Here is a 22,948-nt window from a genome sequence, read left to right as displayed (position 1 = left end):
CCCACGTGTGTCCTCGCTCTCTCGGGGACACACAAACCTCAGTGCAAGCAGGACAGCCGTCCCAGCTGGGACGTGACCTCCTGTGACGGGTTTTGGCACGGGGCGGGGGGGGATTTCGGCTCTGTGGAGGTGTGGGGGTGGCAGGGGCGATGCCCACCCTGCGGTGCCACCCTGGTGTAGAGGACCCCACAGGTGACAGTCACCGGCCCCCAAGCGTGGATCAAAATGTGACACCGAGTCCTGAGGAGTGTCACCAGCACAGGACACGAGCAGCGTCCCCCCAGCGCGGCGGGGTCCCTCTGAGCGGCTGCGGGGCCGGCCGCACGGGCTCGCCGTAAACATTTACATTCACCGGGGGCCCGGGCCCGGATGGAAAATATTTGAAGCGGAGCGTGAATGTAAACACGCGGGGCCGGGGACACGGCCAGGGCTGCTCTCGAGGCACAGGCGCTGCGATGCGCCTCAGCGCAGCTCGGGGACAGCACCGCGGGGGCCACCAGCACGTGCCGAAACGCTTCGGTGCCCGAGTGTGGGTTGTGAACCACAAGGGTGGTGTAAGCAGGACGGTGGGGTGGGGACGTGGGGACACGGGGACAGCTGGGGTGGGGTGGGGACACGGGGACAGCAAGCCTGGGGGGGACAGGGATGGGGACACAGGGACGCAGAGCTGGCAGGGCAGGGACAGCCCTGGGCTGTTCCTGCTCCCCGGGGCAGGTCCTGGTGACATCCCCTCACCCCTCTGTGTGAGACCGCGATCGGGACCATCACACCACGAACGTGCCCACCCCAGCCCCACCGGTGTTTCTGCCATGGCCCCACCACCCTTTCCACTCCTGCCATGAGGCTGGGAACCCGAAGCCGCCGTCCCCAGCTGCTCAGCACCCAGGGAAGGGGGGTTTCGTTTCTGCTGCCGCCAGGAGAGGATGGAGAACTGAAATTTCGGGAGGGGGATGTGGGCAGGAGCCAAGAGACCACCACGTCCGGGTAGGAGAGGCACTTTAATGGGGTGGCCGAGTCCGTTCCAGGTGGTTCTGCTGTGTGGGGTCACGAAGCCCACGGCTCAGGAGTGCTCCGGCAGGAAGCTGCTGAGCGTCAGGTTGTCGCCATCGGCCTCGGAGCCGCCATCGGCCAGCAGCTTGCGGTGCCGGTGGGGGCCCAGCCGGGGGCCGTTGGCGGCAGCGGGCTCGCCGTCGGGCAGCAGGGAGGAGATGCAAACCATTTCGGTGGGGGTGAGCTGGTGGCGAGCCGTGCGCGCCCGCCGGCAGAGCAGGGCGGCCAGCACCCCCGTGCACACCATGAAGGCGGCGGCCACCAGCGCCAGCAGCAGGATGGCCAGCAGGCACTTGTTCATCAGCGCGCTGTCGTCCCAGGGGATGGCGGGGGCCTCCTCCGCCGCCTTCCCTCCGGGTTTTGAGTCCGAAGGAGCCGTGGTCGCCTCTCCCGGGTGATTCAGCACCGGGGGGTCCCCGGCCTTTTTGTAAATGATGCTGGTGGGAGCAGTGGTGGTGGGGAGAGCTGAGTGTGGCTCCGTGGAGATGTCATCCATGCCACCAGCCAGGCTCCCTGTAGGGATGTCATCCATGCTGCTGGCCGTGGTCCCCGTGGAGGAGATGTCATCCGTGCCACCAGCCGCGGTCCCCTCCGTGCCAGGCCCCGCGGATGACATGGGCCAGCCGGGGATGGCGGTGCTGTTATTTTGGGGTGCTGCCTCTGTGCTGGGCGCAGAGCTCAGCAGCAAGTCGGGGTCGGGGGAGTCGGTCTCATCCTGCGGATCCGCGGTGGTCAGCACCATCTCCCGGTGCAGGCTGGCGTTGGTGCCCGCTTCCAGCGGCGGCTCTGTGCCCGGCAGCAGCGAGTCGGGCTCGGGGGAATCGGTCTCACCCCAGTCCGCGGGCAGTGTGGTGAGCTCCTGGGGCAGGCTGCTGTTGGTGCTGAGCCCCGGTGGCAGCGTGGAGCCCAGCAGCAAGTCGGGCTCGAGGGATTCGGTCTCGTTGCTGCCAGGCGTCGCGGTGGTGGCGTGGCCGTGCCCCGGCATCGCGGTGGTGCTGGGGGGGGGCTGCCCGTTGTCGGCCCTTCGCCTGCGGGAGGGCAGCAGGGGCTCGGCTGGAGCCTGCTCTGCCGCCCCCCAGACCCACTGCAGGCCCCTCTGCTCCGGGGGCCGGGCCCCGCATGCCCGCAGGGTGCTCAGCACCAGCACCACCAGCACGGCCCAGCCCGGCGCCATGGGACCTGGTGGGGGCGGAAAGACAGAGGGTAGGTGAAACGGGGGCCCCTCCACCTGCGGGAGGCTCTGCCCGCGCGGTTCCGCTTTGAAAAGCAAATTTGCAAAAGGAAGTTGAGAGCCTGGAAATGGGAAACGAGCCGTGATGGAGACGGCTGCTGCGAGACGGGCGGTTGCAGGATGACGCCCCGCGTGGAAATGAAAGCGCGGGGATGTCGCGCACGCTTCGGCTCGACCCCACCCCGGGGTGCCCGTCCTCCCCTCTGCGGGTGGCAGCGGGCCACCATGCTGCCAGCGGGTGCCCCAAAAGCTGGGCCATTCGCTCGGAGCAGAGGCGAAGCCGCCCCAAACCTCCCCACGGGCAGCCTGTCGCTCGCAAGCAGCCCTGGCGGTTGGAGGCCAGGGAGGGCCCCGCACCCAGCCCCAAAAACCGACCGATGCCACCCCGCCATCCTAACCCCCCGGGGACCAGCACGGAGCAGAGAGTGGCACCCCCTGGGGACCCATGCGCACCCAACGCACCCCCGAGCATCCCCTCGGCACCCGCTCCATCCCCGGGGCCGAGCCCCAGGGGTGCCGGGACCCAGATCTGGCACCCCCCCCGCCGGGGCTCACCTCTGCCGGGGGACGCTGTGGGACCCCGAGCTGCAGCACCGGTGGCCGTCACCGCCGAGGGCCCGGCAGCCCCGGTACCGGGAGAAACCGGAGGGGCGTCGCGGGCTGCGCCCCGCCTGCACCTCCCCGCCGGGGCGGGCAGGAAACACGGCTGCGGTTTCAGAGAGCCCTGCGGGGGAAGGACGTCACGCTGCCAGCGGGGGCAGCTGAGGGCTGGGGGCTTCATGCACCCGTTGGGGTGCACCCCTAACTCCTATCCCCCCTGGGGTGACGGCGGGGGGTCCCCTGGGTGCCCCTGTCCTGCTCCTCCAGCTCTGTGTGCCGGGGCTGACGCTGCCCCGAAAGCAGAAGTGGAGGCAAAGGCGGCCCCGGGGGGTGGCAGCAACCTCGGCACGGCGTGGGCATGGCCAAACGGGGGCAAGACACAGCCCCCAAAAGAGGCGACCCCGTAGGAGGACCCCCAACGCGGGAAGCAGCCTTCGCATGTGGCGAGGAAGAAGAGGAGGAGCGCGAGGGCTTGGCGCGAGGCATTTGCAGGGCCCCCGTGCCCAGGCGCGTCTCCTGGCCCCCCCCCCACGGAGCAGCCGTGGGGCACTGCGGCAGCTGGGGCACGGGGCCGCGGGCGTTCCCTGGGCACCCAGGGGTGCAGCAGCTCGGAAGGAACCCGCCCTGACCGCAGGCACCGGCGCAGCAGCAGGCAGGAGCTGCAGCCGCAGGAAGGGTGCTGCAAGATCACATCCGCAGCGAGCGCTCTGCGGCTGCCGCCCGGGGCCGTAAACAACCCCACCGCATCCCCCTGCCCCCGGCACAGCCCTGAGCACCGCGGGGATGTTTGGCTGCGTTCAGCCCCTCTGGAATCCCCCCGGAGCCCAGGGGACCGGGGGCTGGAGGACGGTCCTGGTCCCCTGCAGATCACTCGGGGGGAAAAATCATGGTCCTGGTCCCCTGCAGGGAAAAATCACGCACGGAAAAATCCCGTTGGGCTGCGGATGGGCCTCGCTGGGACAGGTCCAGGGCGTGCACGGGCAGCAAGGGAGCAGCTCCTCAAGAGCATCCCCGTCCTGTCCCTACCTTGGCTTCCTCAGGGACCCCCACCACACCTGGACGAGCCCGGGGTTCACTCGCTGGGAAACCTCCAACCTGCTGGGCCGGAGGAGCACAAGGGAGGTGCCGCGGGGGCTGTGCTGCTCGGCCGCAGTCTGACACGCTCGGGTTCCCATCGCCGCGCTTACTGGTGTCACTTATGACACTGGCTGGCCATGAAACCTAAATTGCGGGCGCTAACGAGCCTCGCCTACCCCACACAGAGCCCAGAGCAATGACGGGTGTCCTGGGCAGCCAGGGCACAGCTTGTCCCCGTCCCTGTCCCCGTCCCTGTCCCCGTCCCTGTCCCCATCCCTGTCCCCGTGCCCAGCCGCAGGGCTCGCAGTGGAGCGGAGCAGCATCAACCCCCGCGGCCCCTCCATCTGCCCGGGCCGGGCTCCAGGAGGGGACCTGGGCGCACGTTCAGGCCGTGACGTGTCCCCACTCCTACGCCTTCCTGAGCAGCTGCCGCCGCAGCTCCCGGCCCCGAGAAGGGGCGAGCAGCAGCCGTGCCCCCCGCCAGCCGCCCCGGGCAGCGCCGACCGGAGCCAAAGAACAAGCAAACAGAGGAAGTTTGTAATCAATGACTTTTATCTCTTGAAAATGGAAGCAAATATTTGGACAGATACTATGGCCGCTCTATAAGAGCGCATCTTTCAGGACGTCGCTGGTTCTCTTCTGGGATATCACGGCTACAAAAAGCTTCAGGCACTGACTCGGGCTGAGCCTGGCTAGGCATCATCAGTTCGTTTAAATAAAACACAAGCTACAAACTCCAAACCACGGCGGCGCTTCCTCCGCCCTCCTCAAACCGTCCACCACACCAATCTCATCTGGGCATCTCGATCCGGCAGTTCAGAAACTTTGTTCCCTCCAATTAGAAAATAAAAAAAAAAAAAAAACAAACCGCAAGGTCCCCGAGCACACAACCCTGAAGTCACACGTACAAAATCAACACAGAGATCACCGTTTTGGGGGAGCAGTACGTTTGGTTTTGTTTTCCAAAAAAAATAAAAAATAAAAACTAATACAGATAATCTCAGCCATTTACTTCGATACAAAACCAGCACCGAACATTCAAACAACCCGCGGCTGGGCTGGGAACCCAGCACCAGCGCTCATTTCCCCCCCCCCACACCAGCACCCAGACGGGGAAAACGTGCCCCGTCTGCGATGCTCACCACTTAAAACGAAGAAAACCCACTTTTAGGAAGCTTTCGTGCTATGAACTGTTAACACCTTCTCTGTCCTTCGCACCCCCTCCTCGTGCCTCTCCAGCTACTTCGCCCAGCTGCGCGGCCGCACGCCCGGCAGCACCGACAGCCCCTCCAGGGCAGAGGATCCTCGACCTGTAAGTTGTGAACGTGCAAACACTGAAGAAAAAAAGAAAATAAAGACCAAAAACGGGGAATTTGCGGACTTGGAGGCAGCCTAACGGAGAAACGATGGCTTCGGGCGGGACGAAGGGACGCACCCTGCTCTGCGTGTCGGCTCCAAGCACACACACGTGCACGCACACCACGGTCGCAGGGAGCTGGGCCGAGGACCGGAGCCCAGCTGGGAAGGGTATTTGGGGCTCAGCAGCTGCCAGCTAACTCCTGGACATCGTTCGGACCCCCCCCCCCCCCGATAGCTTTATCCAAATCTGGATTTAACAAGGGGTGCCGGCACCTCCCGGGCACTGCTGGCGGGGCTGTCCTGGCGCACGCAGCAAACGAGCGAAGCCCGAGCTTGCTGGAGCAGCCCAGGTCCCATCGCACCTACGTTGACACACAGGGCCGGCAGGGAACGCTCCTGCCCCAGCCCCAGCACCCCCCTTTGGCAGCTCAGACCCCGCACGAGCAGAGGTGGAGAGGAAGGGATCCCGAGATGAGCTCTGTGAGTCCCACACGCCCCCAGGGGCTTTGGGGGGAGGACCCTGAAGGAGCAGGGGAGAGCAGCGCCTCCCCGAGCCGGGGGCACAACCTGCCCCAGCCCCGTCCCCTCCCAAGGGCCGGGACCGCAGGGGGCGAGGGTCACCGAGCTCACCTGGGAACAAACCCTTCCCTGCGAAGTTTGAAGGTCAAGGTGGGGTGATGAGGCAGGGAGGTAAAAAAAAAATAAAATAAAAATAATCGGAAACATTTTGTTTCTGGAGATCCCTGGTGCCAGTCCCCTAGCTACTTCTAAGGGTGCTTTGGAAGCAGAGTCAAAATTTCTAACATCGGTTCTAAAGTCAAAGGCCAAAGAAGTGCAAGCTCAAAGGATTTCAAAAGCTTCTGAAAGCAAATAAGCCCCAGAGGCTGACGGCAGCTGTGGTGCAGCCCCAAGCATTTACAGCGACGCGTACAGCCGCAACGGACACGAGGGAGCACCCGGTCAGAGGGGAGCAGCCCCCTGCTCGCAGCCTCGTGCGTGCCTTTTGCACACCTTGAGCTTTACGCTCCAGGGATAAATGTAACGCAGTCCCTGCAGGGAGTAACTTCTGCCTTAAAACCAAAACCAGCAACTGCAACGTGCCCCCTCGGACAGGGCTGGAGTAATCCAAAACACGGCGTGATTTTACGAGGGGGAGGTGGTGCTCATTGAAAAGTTCTGCAGGGAGTAAGAAGGAGAAGAGGCAGTCTGTGGCATGAATCACTTCATTCAGCACTATATATATATATATTTTTTTTAAAACCGTTAGACAGCGGTCATCAGAACACATCAGGAAGGCAGGAAAGTCAGCTCGTACGGAACCTCTGAGGGAGCTCAGCAGCAGCCTCGGCCACACTGCAGGGGGAACCGATCTGATTGTTCAAAATTGGAGATTTATACAAAATAGCTTCAGTTTTGATCTCTAAACAGTATAAACACCCACCACACGCACACACGCGCGCACACACACACAGTGCTGTCCCTTTAAATTTTAAAACACAAATACTGCAAAGTGGCAAATAAGAAAAATAAAAAGCAACTTTTTTTTGTTTCGTTTTTTTGGCAACTTTAAAAAATGGTTAAGAACAATGTGGCATTGGTCCCTAAATCTAGAAAAAGGTATTTGGGCACAACATTGAAAGTCATAATGGGTTTGTTTTCAAGAATTCGTAACATCTGGAGGAGGAAAAAAAAAAAAAAAGACTGTCAAAGTAGCACTTATTCTTTTTGAATTTTTTGACACAGTCACATAAATTCATTAAAACATCAGAAAAAAAATATTTCACTAAAAAGCTTGGCTTTTAATCATCGGCTCTCGTTGACGTGAATTTGGGAGAAGAGGAAAGCTCGTACTGGAATGCTGCACGCTGCTGCTTGCCGAACCGGGGAACTGGAATGTGTCTGGGCTGGCAGCGCCCGCCAGCGCCCGCTCGCCCCGCTCAGTCTGCGATCTTCGCCATCTGCTGCTCCAGCTTGGAAATGCGCTCGTCTTGGTTGGTGATCGTGTCCTTTATGGATTTCAGCTCTTTCAAAATCTCATCCAATTTGGCTTCGTTTTGCTGGAACGGAAGACAAGAGGTGTGTTGGTTACGAGAGCCGTCGGGATCGGTTCTGCGGGAGGGAGTTTTCGAAGCAAGGCACCTCGCCGGGGGGGGACTCCCCAAAGCCATACGGTGCTGGGGCGCATGGGGCAGCGGGGTGAGCGTGCTGAGGGTGCCTGGCACACGCACCGGGACAAATCCTGCTTTTTAGACGCATTTCATCACTTGCCTGAGCTGCCCTCTCCCTGTCTCCACACATCACTACACCATGCATTAGCTGCCCCCCCAGTCGGGATTCTCTTTAACCTCCTTCTGGACCTGCGTAGCCCGAGGTTAATTTGTCCCACCGGGTTTTGCACACACACAAGAAGGTGCCCATTTCAGGGTCTTACGTTTCTCTGTAACGCATGGCTTTTGCTAACCCCCTGCAGGACGTGGCGCGCACAGCCTGCAGAGATGAGCAGCCAGCCGGCTGTTTATACGAGGTGTCTCACGCCCAAATGACCCGGCGTTGTGCAAACCCTTGCTCACAGGAAGCCTCAGGCTGAACAAACACAAGCAGGCGTGTGCCCGGGCCGACATGCCAGGCTTTCCTTTGCACCACAGCTCTCGGCCGCCCTCGGCAGGTAGACAAACCTGCCCTGCACCTGTAGCACCTCGGCTCCAGGTCACCCACCTGCACCTGGTCCCAGGGCGCTCAAATCGTGCACACTTGAGCTTTGTTACAGCTGTTTCTGAAGATACGGCACCCTGACGATCAAAGTCTCAGGTCACCGTCCCCAAAACCTCAGAGATTTTACTCACAGTGTCTGAGGCATCAGCTGCTTTCTTTGGAGCATTTATGAGATCACTTTTCTTGTTTGCGGCAGGCTTGTTGTCCAGTATATTCTTCTTGACCACCTTGAGATCCCTGTTCTTGCCAGGAATGTACCCATGTTTCAAGGAAATGAGCAGGGGATCGGCGTTCTTCCCCTCAAACCACTCCTCTGCCTCCAGAGCTGCCTCTGGGCCAGCTGTATCAGGGTACAGGTCATCCTGGAAGAGGTCCGACTGCAAGAAGAAACGAACCGGTCAGGTGCTGCAGGGCTGGAAGGCACGAGCGGGCTTCAAACCACGCAAGCAGCGGGCTGTGCTCACCTTTCGAGGGACCGTCATGATGATGGGCTCACATTTCCTCTCGTGAAGCTTGAAGAACCTTTCCAAAGAAAGAGAAAAAAGAAAAGAAGTGTGACTCAGGGAGCAAGGACAGGCACCACGCCATGCAAAGGAAGCCTCGGTTCTGCTGCTCATGCACAGCAGCGTACTGCGAGACAGAGGCAGCGGAAAGTGAGCAATCCTAAGGAGTCACAGCTGGGCTGCGCTAGGACTTGCAGAGCCCTTGCAAGGGCTGGAGAAAACTACCTGTGTGCGTGCAGAGCTCCCTCTTAGGTACTGGGTGACTTCAGAGAGTCGCACTTTGGCCAGAAGGGGCCGTCAGAAAGGCACAGCCCGCTGCTCGGACTGTCGAGACAAGCACCACACAAGTAATGTTCAGGTAACGTGCTAGCCAGCCTGCTGCTCGCGACACACCTCACACCTCAGCTCCACGCTCCGGTCACCCCTTCCTGCCTTCGCCTGCACGGCGCCACGAGCTCCACAGCCCTCAGCTCGGCCACCAGGCGCTGCGGCTGAAAAATTCACGTGCTGCAGGCAGGTGCGAGCCGTACGCCCTTTCTCAGGGGCTCCTGCTCTCGTTAATAACAAGGAGCAGCAGAGGGCTTCAGGGCACCAGCCAGCACATTCCCCACCACCAGCGTGCCAGGAGCCGCCGCAGCGACGGAAGCTGTTCCCTGCGGTGCCTTCCCCTGCTGTGCTTGGTGATTCTGACCTACGCCTGCGCTCTGGGTTCTGCACCGCCGCTGTGATTACTGAATTCCTGCCACAGCTTCATCTCCGCTTGCTGTGCACAAGCTGGAGATGGGCACCGGACTTCAGCCCAGGAGTTTATCAGCGTGACGCTGACAGTGTGCTGTAACCAACCTGGTGCTCAGCATTCTGCAGAGGGTTTATTCCGCTGGCTATCACTGCCCTTTACAACAGACTCGGCCTAAAGCCCGTCACATTTTCAGGCGGTATCACGTTATGCCCAGCAGAAGCGCCCCCCAACAAGCACTACAGAAGCACTGGCGGAGCAGAGGTCTCTCAGGCAGGGTCCCCGTGCCCAGCAGCTCCCGGTTTGCCAGCAGGGAGCACACACAAGTTTTGCGGAGGGCTCCCAGCCCCTTTGCCACGCGAGGTGCTGGGTGCAGCAGCCTTCACATTCCTGCACGGCTGCACTCAGGGGGAGGCGGGCTGCTAAAATGAGAGCACACATGGGGGCATTCACAGCCTCTGTCCTTACCTGGCAATCTCACACTTGTTCACGTCAAGGCCCCTCTTTGGCATGAACCCCATCCCTCTCTGCGGCTCCTTGCTGCTGAAGGTGTTGAGGTAGTGAACGTAGGGGGATTCGTCCGTGATCTCGAAGTAGCGAATGCTGCTGTCGCCCTGCAAGACACAAACAAGGACCCCTCCGGAGGCTGTGGGGACAGCATCCTGCGCGCCCGCGCACCCATTCCCTGCTGGGCTGGGCAGATACCGCTCTCACCTGACTCCCTCTCCTTCCAGGAATGCCACCACAGAGCAGCACACAGTTTATGTACAGCTTTCTCGTTCCCTAAGCTAAAGCTTCCGCTGCTTACCAGTCTAACGTCTCACCTGCGGCTGCTTGCAGCACGCTGCTGTCTTCTCCAATATCCGTACGGCACGAGCAGGACTGCCATAAAGCAGATCCCTGCTGTCGTCCAAGTACGTTATCAGAACAGCTTCCCAGTGATAGGTATTGTTCTTACACACACTGCGGTGCGACAGCCTGAGCTCGTGCTTCAAGGCTGGGGATGTCAACCTCCACATTTTCTCTCGTGAAAAAGCTAAACTTGCTGCCTCCGTTTCCCCGAAGTAAGGAGAAGATTCCTGCTTTTCAGCAAAGTCAATAAGAGCTTTTTTCTTTTTTTCTTTTCTTTTTTAAATTTGTTTTAAAACATTCCGAAAAGGAAAAATAAACATATTGGTGCTGAGTGCAATTTAGCAACGCGACAGGTGATCATGCACAGAAGATAATTTTAAAAACGGTGCACAAGCAGGAGATTTATAACACTCAGCACTGACAAGGACAGGAAGCTATCTGCACGCCCAGTTAGAACTAGAGTCAGGCAGAAAGGCTATAAAACCAAGTCCTCTGTTTGACTCCAGGGGATCCTACTATGTTACCATCTCTGCAACAGCAGATGAGGTAGCAGAGATACAGAACAAGTATTTCTCATTACAAAGACAGGGTTGTTGAGTTTTCTTTTATGGATCCTCTTTTTTTTTTTTTTTTTTAAATTACTTGTTCATCTTGTCTTGTCTTTAGCTCCTGGCTGTACCAAGTCCAAAGCCATGGCACTTAGAAGTGGGCACTTCAGAGCACTTAATGCCTACAAATTGCTTTTACAAAGGAGCACACGTGATTGCAGTTTTCTTTTATTTAACCCCACAAAATTCGAGTGAGTGTTGCTACATGCTCCATCATCATCAAGAGCAAGAATAACATCCGCTGAAATGCACCCTCCTCCCACGTTAATGCACAACCTTTCAGGTCAACGACAACAAAAGATGTTTTAATGACAGTATGTGACTCGCTGCATTAAGAGCAGCTTTACCCGAGTAAATCCATCTCAGAGAAACATCAATTACATACCAGACCTTCACGTCTCTGCATAGTGCTGCAGAGCGAGGATCAAACTGATTTCAGAGCAGCCTGGATTTTTTCAGGTTTGTCCACAACCCTCGCCATCACTGCGGCACTGAATTTCTAGTCCTGCCACTTTCAGTGAGACACTTGGTGAACACGTCCTCGGCACTGTTCACTCCATCAGACTACCTCTAAACAAGCCTAGTCATCCTAAAAGGTTCCCCTTACCTTGCCACACAAGTAAATAATGTTGGTATCCGGGTCGTAGAAGGGCAGCAGGACCCCATTGCTGGTGTCCATCTCATGGAGGGCTATTGGTTCCTCCATGTTTTTCTGGAAATGAAAAAAAATGACTCTGTTGTTAATGAAGAAGAGAAAAACTCGTGATAACATGAGATCTGTATTATTGACAGCTCTTCGGAGCTAGTGGAATACTCAGCAGTGGCTTCCCCACCCTGAAGGCTCTGTATGTTAGGATAACAAATGCTGTAGATGTTTCACCAGCTCATTCACTCCCCAAGGATGTTTTCATCACAACACACATTGAAAACAGGACCCCAGGTAAGTCAAGAGAAAGACATGACATAGCCATGCTACTAGTGAGTGCCTTGTGCCAGTGTGATGAGCTTGCTGCTGTCTTGCTCCGTACGTAAAACGTTTAGAGAGGAAGAAGTGACCTTCGCACAGAATTTCCTTTACTGAGTGAACATCAAGCCCAAATAACAGCAAGATGTTGTGGCACAGGAAGTCTGAGCAGGATCAGACGTAGACAGAAGAGGGAATACCCTCAAGTGTACGAACTAGGAGCGCAGCAGGTGACGGCAGGCCCTGGTTAGCAGCTCAGTGGGCGCTACAACAGGTAGTAGCAGGGCAGGAACCTACCGGATTCCACAGGGCGAGCTGCCGTTCGCTCATGCGGCTGAAGCCGGTTGTGAAGATGTTTCCATCGGCGAGGAAAATGGCTCGCATGGGCCGGGCTCCCTCGTGGGTCTTCTCTTTCTCCTGAAATAGATTTACAAATGAGCCTCTAGCAAGGCACAGAAAGCCCAGGTGGTGGCAACTGCTCTTCTGGCTGCACAGAGTCCCTGGCACATGCCGCTCCTCCACGGAGGATGCTGACTACATGGAACAACATCCAACTATCTTTGCCTGATGCTCGAGGGAAGAAACCAATTATTAAACTACAAAAGTAGTCACAGCTGTTTCATTACAGCTTCACCTGATTCTTACAAGGTTGAAGGAAGACTTCTTTGCAAGCTACAACACATATGCGGGCTGCTAAATCTCCGTTTTGCATACACAACTTTGAAAGCGTAATTATGCAAAAGGATTAGATGTGGAATTACACTCCTGCAGGTTTTAAAACCGAGCCCTAAAATCCTAGTTCAAACACTAATTCCAATAAACCCAGACAAATCCTTCAACTGCTGCTATCCTTTTTGTAATTTCTTCCTCGCTTTGAACAACGTGACTAAACGCGGCACGCACTGGGCTAAAAGGCTCGTTCTTCGTTCGCTCTTGCTAACTCTGCTGTAGGGAAATTACTATGCACACTTACGGCAACGATTTCTTGTTTCCTGGGGTCAATAATTCGAACTTTTTTGTCTTTGGAAGCTGTACAGATTAGGCTGCCGTTGCGATTCCAGCTCACGTTGTAAATCACATCCACGTGCATGTCATCCAGGTTTATGAGGGCTTCGCCTGTCCCCACGTTCCAGATGATGATTGCGTTATCGCAACCTGGAAGAGAAAACAGCAGTTCAAAATCACAACCGTGGTGTAAAGAGAAAAAAAGCCAGCAGCAGAGAAGGAGGACTAAAACCTGCTGCAGCTCCATTGCCTCAGGCACTGTCTCTTAAACACGCAGTTACGTATGCAGAGCCCCAGGCAGGGCTTCCTTGCTCAAATGCGGGCTCAGAGCGGGGACAAAGCACCCAGAGAGGCACAAAACTCCTTCCTTGAAAGAGTGGAGCACCTCTCAGCGGTGCTGTAGCTGTCCCAAACAAGGGCAGCTTTTGAGGGAGTAGCCCAGGGCTACTACTGGGAGAGCCCAGGGCTCCCTGCGGGGACCACGACGCCGCAGAGACGCCTGCGGAGCCTGCACGGAGAGGAGATGCAGGTGGGCTCCGCACGCAGGTGGCCCAGGGCTGGCAGCGCAGGGGAGGGCTGAAAACATCACGGCAAGAGCAGTGCAGCAACTTGAGAAGGCTCTGGGGCAGCGTGAGAGGTCCCCAGCGGAGAAGAAGCCGAAGGTAAGGCAGGAGAGGCAGCGATGCAGCTGAAGGAGGTCCGCGAAAGCGTGCCCAGGACACCTCTGCTGCCGTCCTCGCGCTTTTTGTGCAGGAGCTCTCGGGTCTCAGCTCAGCTGCACGACCGCAGAGTAAGAAAGCCGAGGGCAAAGAGGCAATGTTCTCACACCTCCGCACATCGAGTACTGGCTGACAGTCACTGTCTTCTCGGGTTACAGAGATTTGTAGCAGGAAGAGTAAGAGTGGCTTTAATGGAAAATCAGGGAAGCGGCAGCATCAGTAGGGGAAACGGCAGAACAAAGGTATAAGAAGAATGGCAGACATCAAAAAGCCGAGGTCAGCAGATTCACAAGGACTGCAACCATTAGGCGGGCGGTTCTGCTCAAGGACCAAACAGCAAAGAGACAAAGAATAAAGCCTCAAACAAGACGGCAGCAAAATAAAAGAGAGGACTGGAGCCGGAAGTTCACCGGGGAAGGGAACAAAGCCCAGCGCTGAGCTATCCAGCTTCCCTAATGCTCAAGGAGGGGTGAAAACACGCCGAGGCAAAGATAATGATCACCGTGCGCTCCCAAACAGCCGAAGGGACATCCAACATCAGTTTGTCGCCACCAAGAGGAACCCTGGGGACCACAATGACCTGACGGCACCTCGCTCTGGACACACAGGCCTGGACACACACATCCTGCTGCTTGCGAGTACAGCAGTCTGAAAAAGCTACCTAGGAAAAACAAGCCCCTCCTCTTGTATGTTCTCACACTGAGTTTCATTAATTTCACTGCCACAAGGTCTGCAATCAAAGCATTTTTGGGGAAACCAGATCAAAAGCCAACCAGTACCTCAGGGGGCATTTACACCCCCCCAAAACCCCACAGAGCTCAGCTGACAGTCAGGCCGGAACGATTTGCTTCTTTTATTAGGCTCCAACCTAAAGGTCATGCCATGAAAGCCTCGGAGTGAGCTAATGGATAATGACTTTTCCATTTTATTTCCATAATGATTTGACTGTTTTTCAGTGGTCAAAAGAATCTCACTGCATAGACCGTACCGGTCAAGGAGACAATTTGGAAAATGCTGAAAGCTTGGGGATGGACCACCGGGACACCTTGCAGAGACCAGCGAAAAGGAGAAACACTTGGGCCTTTTATAAATAAAACGAAAACATGAAAACAGGGATGAGGGGAGCGCGTGTGTAAACGGCTATCAGCTGACGAAGCTTGCAGATCAAATACAGTCTGGGACGATTTCCATACAGTAATTCATGCCTTCAATTTCCTGGTTCTCGTCCCTGTAAAACCGAGGACGATAAAAGGCCGGGACACGGAGCGGGCTGCGAGCCACGTGTCCCAGCCTTCCGAGGAGCTCTCACGGGTTTGTGATTCACTGGGCCCCAAGCCGCCGGGAGAGGAAAGGAGGAGCCAGGCTCCAAACCTCCGCTCCAAAACACGGCGCAAGCGAAATGAGGCGAAGGTGGCCGGGAGCACACGGCGCTGACGCCCCGTACCTGCGCTGAGCAGCACGTTGCGCGCGGTCGGGTGCCAAGCCACGATGCCGACCCGCTTCGAATGGCCTTCTAGAACCACCACCGGCTCTGTCAAGGACAGGGTGAGTCCGTTCTCGGGAATCTGCCACACCTGGAAAGGGGAAAAAGGGAAGACGGTTAGCCGAAGGGCATCCCCTCTGCTGCCGAGCTGCCGTCCTTTCCAGCCGTGCCCATCCCTCGCAGGGAAGAAGCAGCTGCAGCCGCGCTGGGGCCGACTTTTCACTTGGTTAGCAATGCTGGCAGTCAGCTCGCCCGCTGTGTTTACGGCCTCCCTTCTGATCCCAGCTAACGGGAAGAGCCCTTTGGTCCTGGCGGAGGTCAGAGCAGCCCGGGTCAGCCCCGCAGGACCTGCCCGCAGCCAGCAGGCTGCCCGCTTGGTGCGCAACCCTGCCGCTGCACGGGTCCCCCTGCGGCCGGGGAAGAGCCGTCAGGAGGAGGAATGACCCCGAGGGCCTCCGGTTACGCCTTCGCCACGGCATCCGCAGAGCCTGGCACTTACCAGCCCCAGGAGGCGGCTTCTGCAAGCAGCAGAGAGCGGAGATGGGAGGGAGGAAAAACCCCCACGCCCCAGGGCAGGAGCGGGCCCTCCCAGAGCTACTCCTGCAATTCAGCATCGGACAAGCGCCTCTGAACTGAGCCTGACCTACATACGGCGTATTAAAAACTGAAATAAAGCCCATCGCCGAGCAGTTAGGGCTACCCACGGGTAGGTGGCAGCATCAGAGCACGTTTCCCTCGCCTCCTATTGTTTGCTTTTCCCGGAGGAGCAGAGCAGGGGCCGCCAGCCCTGCCCGCAGCACCCAGGCAAGGGTTTTGGGAGCGAGGCACGCAGACGCGCGGGGATTTCCACGCTCATCCCTGGTTCTCTCTCCTCGCAGGGATGGCTGCTGCTGCTGCTCAGATAAAAACCCCTGAGATGTGAGAATCCCCGGGTGTCCCGGCTCACCTCTAACCAACCCTGACGGGGTTCCAGCCGCCGGTGCCATGCTCTGGGCGCTGTCCCTCCCTGCATCCTCAGCACCGGCCACGGCCCCACCGGCCTCCGCGGAGGATTCCTGCTCCGGGCTTTCAAACCCCTTGTCCTCCTCCTGGCCGATGGGACCGTACCAGCGCCGAGGTGACACGTGCCGCGGCTTTTTTCCAGCGGTCAGGCTTTGTAAAAGCAGAGCTGGGCACTCCGAAGAGCGGCACATGGCCCCGCTCGCCCCCGGCTGCGGCCACCGCCTGCCGTCGGAGGATTGTGTTCAAACCCAAGGCTCCTCGCACACCGCAGCAAGGCGCCTCGCCTGCCCGCTGCAAGGTAAAACCGGGTTACGAAGCTGTCAGTTTTCACAGAGGCAGCTTTGTTCACGCCAGCCAGGGAATAAAAACCTGACAGCAGCAACAGCTCGAAGCGCGGCTGCTGACAGGAGCGGAGAACTTGAAAATCGGCCTGCTAAAAGCGGCGCCCGCGCTCAATGTAATTATCGTTACGTAGGTCTCACAGGAACCACCTCCAAACCCTTCACAGCCCTGAGCGCTAAGGCAACGCTGCAGAAAATAGGTGTTACCTAAACCGGGGAGACGGCTGGCAGAGGAGGGGGGCCGGGAGACGGAGCCGAAGGGACCCGCGGGGGTGACGCGGGTGGCCCAGGGGCCGGATCCAGCAGCCTGGGGGCGGGCGCTGGGCACAGCCGAGATGGGTCCAGAGACAAAACCCACCCGAACCGCTTCTCCTCTAGACGAAAAGCCCCTGGGAGTTAGGGCTGATGCAGGCAAGCTGGTGTTACGCCAAGGATTAAGCAGGGAGCCAGACATCTGCTTACCCCAGGGTCCCGAGGAGCCCTTCGAAACAGCAGAGCCTCGGTGAGCGCAGCATCTTTTTCCCCTCGGGGAAACAAAGCTTTTCTTCTGCCAAGCGGCCTGCCCCGATTCACCCAGCCTCACCCCGAGGGCAAGGCTTTGTGGGGGGCGGCTTCGAAAATTGGAATTATTCACGGAAAGCCAGGAGCAGCACCAGCCCCTGCCCGAGCAGAAGCTGGCACAAAGGGGCAGCAAAGCCAGAGCAGCTTCTCAACCCACGGCTCTTTTTAAACCATGGCAGCACAGACTGCAGCTTCAGCTGTTGGAAGGAGCTGGGTCCCCTTTCCCAGACATCCCCCTTTTTATTTTTGGGGTCTGAGCTGGGGAATGGGCCTTCGGTGCGAGAGCAGCTCCGCTGCCAAGCCCTCCGCGTGCCGGAGGGCTCCAGGACTGGGTTCAAACGTGAGCCAGCGAGCGCAGGGGGGTGGGAGAGGAAAGGGAGGAATTACAGACAGAATACCAATGGAAATGATTTTTTTTTTAAAGAGCCTCTGGAGGACAGAGAGTTGTTTTTTTTTTTTCTTCAAGGGAAAGAGGGAAAGCCCCTATAGTTTACAGCAGCTGCAGAGCAGTGTAATCCTCTGCAGATTACAGAGACTATTGACCTAATAATCCTGCTTGGTATTGCAAAAAAAAAAAAACAAAACACGAGGAGTGTAAAAGGTCAGGGGATGCTCCCAAGCGACCTGGCCCCCTCATTCCTGCCCGGGGTGGGGTGCCTCTTCTCCGCGTGGGATGCAATCGGACTCAGGGGGCGAAGCGAGGAGCTTTGGGTTGGGGCAGGACCCAGCCCGCTGGAGGTGAGGGCTCAGGACGAGGGCACAAAGGAAACCTTACTGCCCCGCAGGATGAACTGGGCACCAGTAACAGTTTATCGCCTCTCCCACTCGGTGGTTTTGAAGCTAACGCCTACTCTGTTTGCGATAGAGGAAGCGGAGGCGCACGTGGTGGTGCCCGGAGGTTCGGCTCTCAGAGGAGCTGCGGGAGGGGAAAAGGTTGTGCACAAACAGCATGCAGAAAGGAAAATAAGGCCGACTTGTTTAGCACCGCTTTTTCCTACCCTTTAAAGAGAATCAAAACCCGTCTCTTCCACCAGCCCCGCATAAAACCACAGCGTATATTGAGCCGATTTCTAGAAATGCTCTCAATTCCTGCATCCACGTTACAGGAGGGAATGAACGAGCCCTGGGGTTTGTCTACAGCCCTGCTCTCCCGTCGCTGCAGGAACAGGCACTTCGTGCATCCTTTCTTAGCCCAGCACGGTGCCCGAGCAATTCACCCCCCGCGGGACTGCCTGGTGCCAGGCTGCTGTCTCAGGTCGCTGCGAGGGCCCTGGTTTAACCTTAAAACAATTTGCTCAATCAAATGAACCCCTCTCTGGCCATTACAATCACGCTCGTTAGTATTCACCTGCTGACAGAGCACATCTCCCGTACCTGAGAAAGGCCAGCTGATGCCGTCTGCGCGTCTTTACACAGCCATTTTCCAGCTGAATTAAAAAAGCTGCAGTACATCCCAGTCATTCAGCGGAGCACCGGGCATGAATATTTAAATAATTCCTTATTTGTAGGCACAAGAGAATCTTTCCCCAAAGGGAACACCAGAAGGAGGCCACAGAAGGTATCTGCGCGCCACGGCGTTCTCAAGGAACTCCTGCTGAGAGCAGTTCAGAGCAGAGGAGACGGGGACGGCCCGTCCCGCTCCTCTGCAGCAGAGCAGTAAGGGGCCACGAGGCGGTTTTGGTGTCCTAAGTATTGCCACCCATCGTCTTCTCTCCCTCCAAATGATTTCTGAATGCATCAGGTGTGGCAGCCAAAGCACTGCCAAAGCAGGGACTGCTAGCACTGCAGACAAGGAAACGCGGCCAGAAAACCAGAGGAGAGAGGGGAGGGGGGCAAAAACTAACAGGCAGGCAGAAAAGATGGAAAACCTGGAGGAGCAACAGGGCAGAAACAGTGCCAATGAACCGATGGCCTTGGAAAACACAAGTTACTTTTTGAAAGCGGCTGCCACTTCTGCAGAAAGCCACACGATTTTCCTCCCTCACATCAGTACTTTTGCATTTCTTGAGGCTAATGAGGAGGTCAGAGCTGAAGACCAACTACAAACCCTTTAACCTACGTCAGACGAGTTTATTCGGTGACAGGCCGTTCAGGAAGCAGGCCTCCGAAACCTTTACTGAAGAACAGCAAAGCAAACAGGATGCCAAATTACTTGTGCCGAGAGAGAAAAGCAATTAAAGCTGGGAGGGCTCACCAGCTCGGCCAGTTCCCCTCCCGGACAGTGCAGGCATGTTCTTTACACGCAGCCTCCGGCTCTGTCCAGCCCAGCTAACACGTGTCCCAAGCGACTTGGGATGCATCACTTCCCGTCACAAAGGACGTGACACCCAGCGAGAGACTCCACTCGGTCCTGCGCTCCGTGCCCGTGAGCAGCAGGCTCGGTTCTCGGGCTCACTTTGTGTCTGCGTCGGGAGCACCGGGCAACTTGGACGCTGTTGGGTTTTCTACGTAACCCAATCCCTCGGGAGCCTCGCAACATGCTTGTCATTGCACTTGGATTAGAGGCTTATTTTGCCTCCGGAAAGGCAGCCGTGGACCTCGGCCTCGTCTGCTGCTGCTGCTGCTCGTGTTTCACTCTGACTCACGGGCTTTCTGGATTCTGCTTTCTAGAGGAACATTAAGGCATCCTTCAAAGCTCAGCTCTAGCCCAGTAGCGACTGCTACAAACACAGAAGCTTGTTGTTTTGCTTAATATTAAATATAGTACATTTTGTTAACATGCTTCGGCTTCCAAGACTGGGAGATCACGGGCAAGAGCTGTCCCAGGATAAGCCTCTTGGGATGAATCCCCTCCCAAACATTTTAACGATGAGCAGAAGCAAAGGAATTTATCTGACATGATCTATAATAAGATTTCAATATAACATTCAGCCTACAGCATTTCTAAATATGGCCAAAGATCACTCAAGTTATTTGGCATTATTTCATCTTACAAGGATTTTCTTTCACTTATTCTGCTGCGTTTGCATGCACAGGATTCCACATCCATCACCGAGCAAGGTCGTCTATTGTTCAGTGGGCCCTGGCAGAGGTGAAATAGGACTCAGGACCAAGGTCGGCAGGTGCAGAATTTGGATCACTGTTACTACGTATTTTAAACGTCTGATATCTAGGCACAATCTGTAGATAGAAGAAGAATGGAAGTAGCACCTTTAAATCGAGGGCTGAAGCAATTCTGAAAGCAGAGGCGCTCGTTCCTCTCCAATCCCCACCTCCTTCCAACACGCACCACCAAATCTGCTAGGACATCTGAGGTAAGGAACCACCTCTGCCTTCCCTAAAGCACTGCAGATCAAAACAAGTCACCGCTGACTGGCACACCTCCTCCTCTTCTCAAACAGCCGACGAATCCCCAGAGGAAGGAAAAATGGAAGAGTAACTTGAGAGAAAACCAGAAAGCTGCAGGCCAAGCCAATTCTACCAAGCGCGACCTCAGTGCTGGAGAGATTCTCCTCTCCAGAAGGAAGAACCAGGTGTGAGGGTCCAAGTTCTGTTACGCAGGTACCAGAGCTGGTTTTGCTCCAGTATCCAGCTGGCTCCTGCAGGCAAGACACCATCAGTTGTTGGGCAGAGCCAAAATGTGACACAGAGAACGCCCGTGACTTCTCACACCAGGAAGGGCTGGGCGCTCGGTGTCGGGACAGCAGGTGCCCGTTTGCCTTCAGAAACACAAATGCTTGCAGCACCCCTCTTGGGCGAAGCAAGCCGCGCTCCGCGAGGAAACCGCGGGCCGCTTACCATGACGGTGCAGTCCTCGGAGCCGCTGGCGATGACCTGGTCGTTGTGGGGACACCAGTCTATGTCCAGCACCGGTCCTGTGTGCCCGCACACTGTTGGATAGGACTTGTCGATCCGGCCCGTCTGCAGGGAAAAACAAGGAAGAGAGCTGTAAGACCCCAACGACCCAGAGCACAGAGCACAGGAAGATGCCTCCTAACACTCCCAAGGCGTTTTGACATCCACGGCACGAGCACCTCGTGCGCCAGCAGAGGAAACAAACCTCTCCCCGGCACCGGTGGGGCCACGCTGGAGCCTTCCCTGGCACACGAGGGCTCCATCCTCTGCGAGCACGGATATATCCTGCCCCTGTCCTGCTGGCGGAGGCAGGGCTGAGCCGCCGGCCCTTCGGCCGGCCACATTTTCGGGAGGAGGGCAGGCAGCACAAACGCCGTGCCCACACGAGGAAGCTCTGGTTTTCTCTGCGCTTTACGACGGCGGCCAGCAACAGCTAAAGATAACCAAGCCAGCTTTCTAATTGAAGGGTGTTGCTGCTCGTTGAGTTTACCAAGTCTGCTTGCTTTCATCATGAAAGCATTTTGCTCGGGCGGACAGCTTTTAAGACGTGGTTATGCAGAGCAAATGCTATTTTCAGAAATAAATGCTGCCGACACACAGACGGCGACAGCAGCCCCCTCCCTGACCCCCACACCTGCCTCTGTGGGCTTCCCAAGAGACCAGGCCCAGGAGATGTTCCCCCCTGAACCGTCCTGGAGGGACCCAGCGATGCCAGTGCAGCTCTCGCACTGTCCCCGCTGGCAGGACCCACGGGTTACCAGCAGCACCCCTTTAGCATCCTGAGGCTCCCGACCCGAATCTCTAAAATACTGCTCAAGAGGAAGCAAAAATCACTCCCCGGCTTATCACCATTCTCTCTCTTGGTCAGGTCTCGATGCACAACATGGAAACAGTGTTTAAAGCAATGAAAAAATGGGAGAACAAAACCAGTGAGCGGGAGAAGCCCGCGCCGCAGGGCCAGGGACCGCTGGGACCCTGAAGGGTCCGGCGGCCTTTTTACAGGACCAGCAAACCACGGGCGATGGGAGGAGAGGCAGGGAGGGCAAGTTCTGGGACAGAGGCTTCATCCTGTGTGTTTAAAGCCGCGTTTCAGCTCTGCCGTTTGGTGATCTATTCCCCAACCACTCCGAGGCCGGGGATTACGTCTCTTAAAATACGCCTCCTGATCTACGCCTCCTGCTGACGGCCACGCGGAGGGCTATTCCTTTTCCTATTCCTGCTCAAAGCTGCCCTGCGTGCAAAGGATCAGAATAACGCTGGACGTGGGCTTTCGGGGAGTGCTGACCTCGAGACCTCTACTGCAAGGAAACAAGATACAGATTTAGATTACAGAAGGAGAGTTATAACAGATATAGAGTTGCGTTACAGAAACAACACGACAGCCGTCTCCTAATGGGTCGAATTATGTTTAAAAAAAAAGATCAATGCATCGCCTCGGTGACTCAAACGGTCTTGGAATTATGAAAAGTGAAAACGTTGTAGGTGAAAAGCTACAAACCAGATATTCAGAAAGCGAAGTCTGTGCGATTCCCCCTGCACGCCATAACGTGCAATTGGATTCTACACGTTAATACGCCTGATACACATAGCCCATCCGATTTAAATTATCTAATTAAAGAAGAATCATGCAGAGCATATGCACATGAACAGGTTATGAGGATATTTCAGAAGTCACGTTACAGGCCAAATACAAATACAGAGCTCAACCTAAAGGGAAAAAGGAAACTAAAGCTGCGACGTGCCGGTGACTACCTGCTCCTGCTCCTAGGCAGGGCTCAGAGTAATCCTCTGCGAGGAGTCCGCGGTAATTATTTGCAGGCTGCACGAGTGCCTGTCAGCTCAGCTTAGAGTTTTTACAGTAATTTATTACTGGAAGGAGATGGAAAAAAATAATATTCAATTTGAACAAACGAAACCACAAACTTCACCTTTCGGTGTTGATCACGATGAACCTGGGCAGCACGAGCGTGGGGAGCCGAGCGAGCGTGCCAGCCGGCTGGCTGCGGGGAGCAGGCGTGCTTTTGATCGCCTCACACGGAGCTCGTTTTGGAAACTAGCTCTCTCTAATACCTTTAAACTCGCCACCTTGTGCTCCCATCAGCTCCCCAAGCGGCGCTGCTCCGGGGGCGGCCAGGAGGAGGAGAGGCGGAGGCTCCACCACCACCAGCGCCCGGAGGACCGGCCCCGGCAGCATCTCCCAGCCCTGAAGCCTCCTCGCTCCTGCAACAAAAAGCAACCCAAAAGCGGAGCGGGGGAGGCAGCCCAGTGCCTGCAGAGGAGCAGGTCGCTTCCCCCGGCCACCCAGGGAAGCGGGACAGCGAGCGAGCACGGAGCTCGGCCTCGCCACCGA

General features: G+C 56.8%; 2 protein-coding genes across 3 annotated transcripts in view; both read right to left on the bottom strand.

Annotated features, from left to right (window-relative positions):
- Positions 1-979: 979 nt before the first annotated feature.
- SELPLG (selectin P ligand) lies at positions 980-4,089 on the bottom strand. The gene is made up of 2 exons (XM_083804145.1): positions 2,837-4,089; positions 980-2,229 (listed from the first exon to the last, which is right to left on the bottom strand). Exons 1-2 carry the CDS (start codon positions 3,060-3,062, stop codon positions 1,061-1,063), a joined length of 1,395 nt encoding a protein of 464 aa, XP_083660271.1. The 5' UTR covers positions 3,063-4,089; the 3' UTR covers positions 980-1,060.
- Positions 4,090-6,524: 2,435 nt separating this feature from the next.
- Positions 6,525-22,948, bottom strand: part of CORO1C (coronin 1C) — a 47,114-nt gene continuing 30,690 nt past the window's right edge. For both annotated transcript variants that reach the window (XM_083804141.1, XM_083804142.1), the window contains exons 3-11: positions 20,542-20,664; positions 14,861-14,990; positions 12,666-12,847; positions 11,990-12,109; positions 11,336-11,440; positions 9,737-9,882; positions 8,494-8,551; positions 8,161-8,406; positions 6,525-7,374 (exon numbers count right to left, since the gene is read on the bottom strand). In XM_083804141.1, the coding sequence (XP_083660267.1) occupies positions 7,255-7,374; positions 8,161-8,406; positions 8,494-8,551; positions 9,737-9,882; positions 11,336-11,440; positions 11,990-12,109; positions 12,666-12,847; positions 14,861-14,990; positions 20,542-20,664 (1,230 nt within the window). In that variant the 3' untranslated portion in view covers positions 6,525-7,254. The remainder of the gene's footprint in view (positions 7,375-8,160; positions 8,407-8,493; positions 8,552-9,736; positions 9,883-11,335; positions 11,441-11,989; positions 12,110-12,665; positions 12,848-14,860; positions 14,991-20,541; positions 20,665-22,948) is intronic.

This window comes from Anser anser (assembly GCF_964211835.1).
Source record: "Anser anser genome assembly, chromosome: 18".
Lineage (NCBI taxonomy): Eukaryota > Metazoa > Chordata > Aves > Anseriformes > Anatidae > Anser > Anser anser.
Note: the sequence above shows the minus strand (reverse complement) of the source record. Positions and strands in the feature narration are given on the sequence as shown.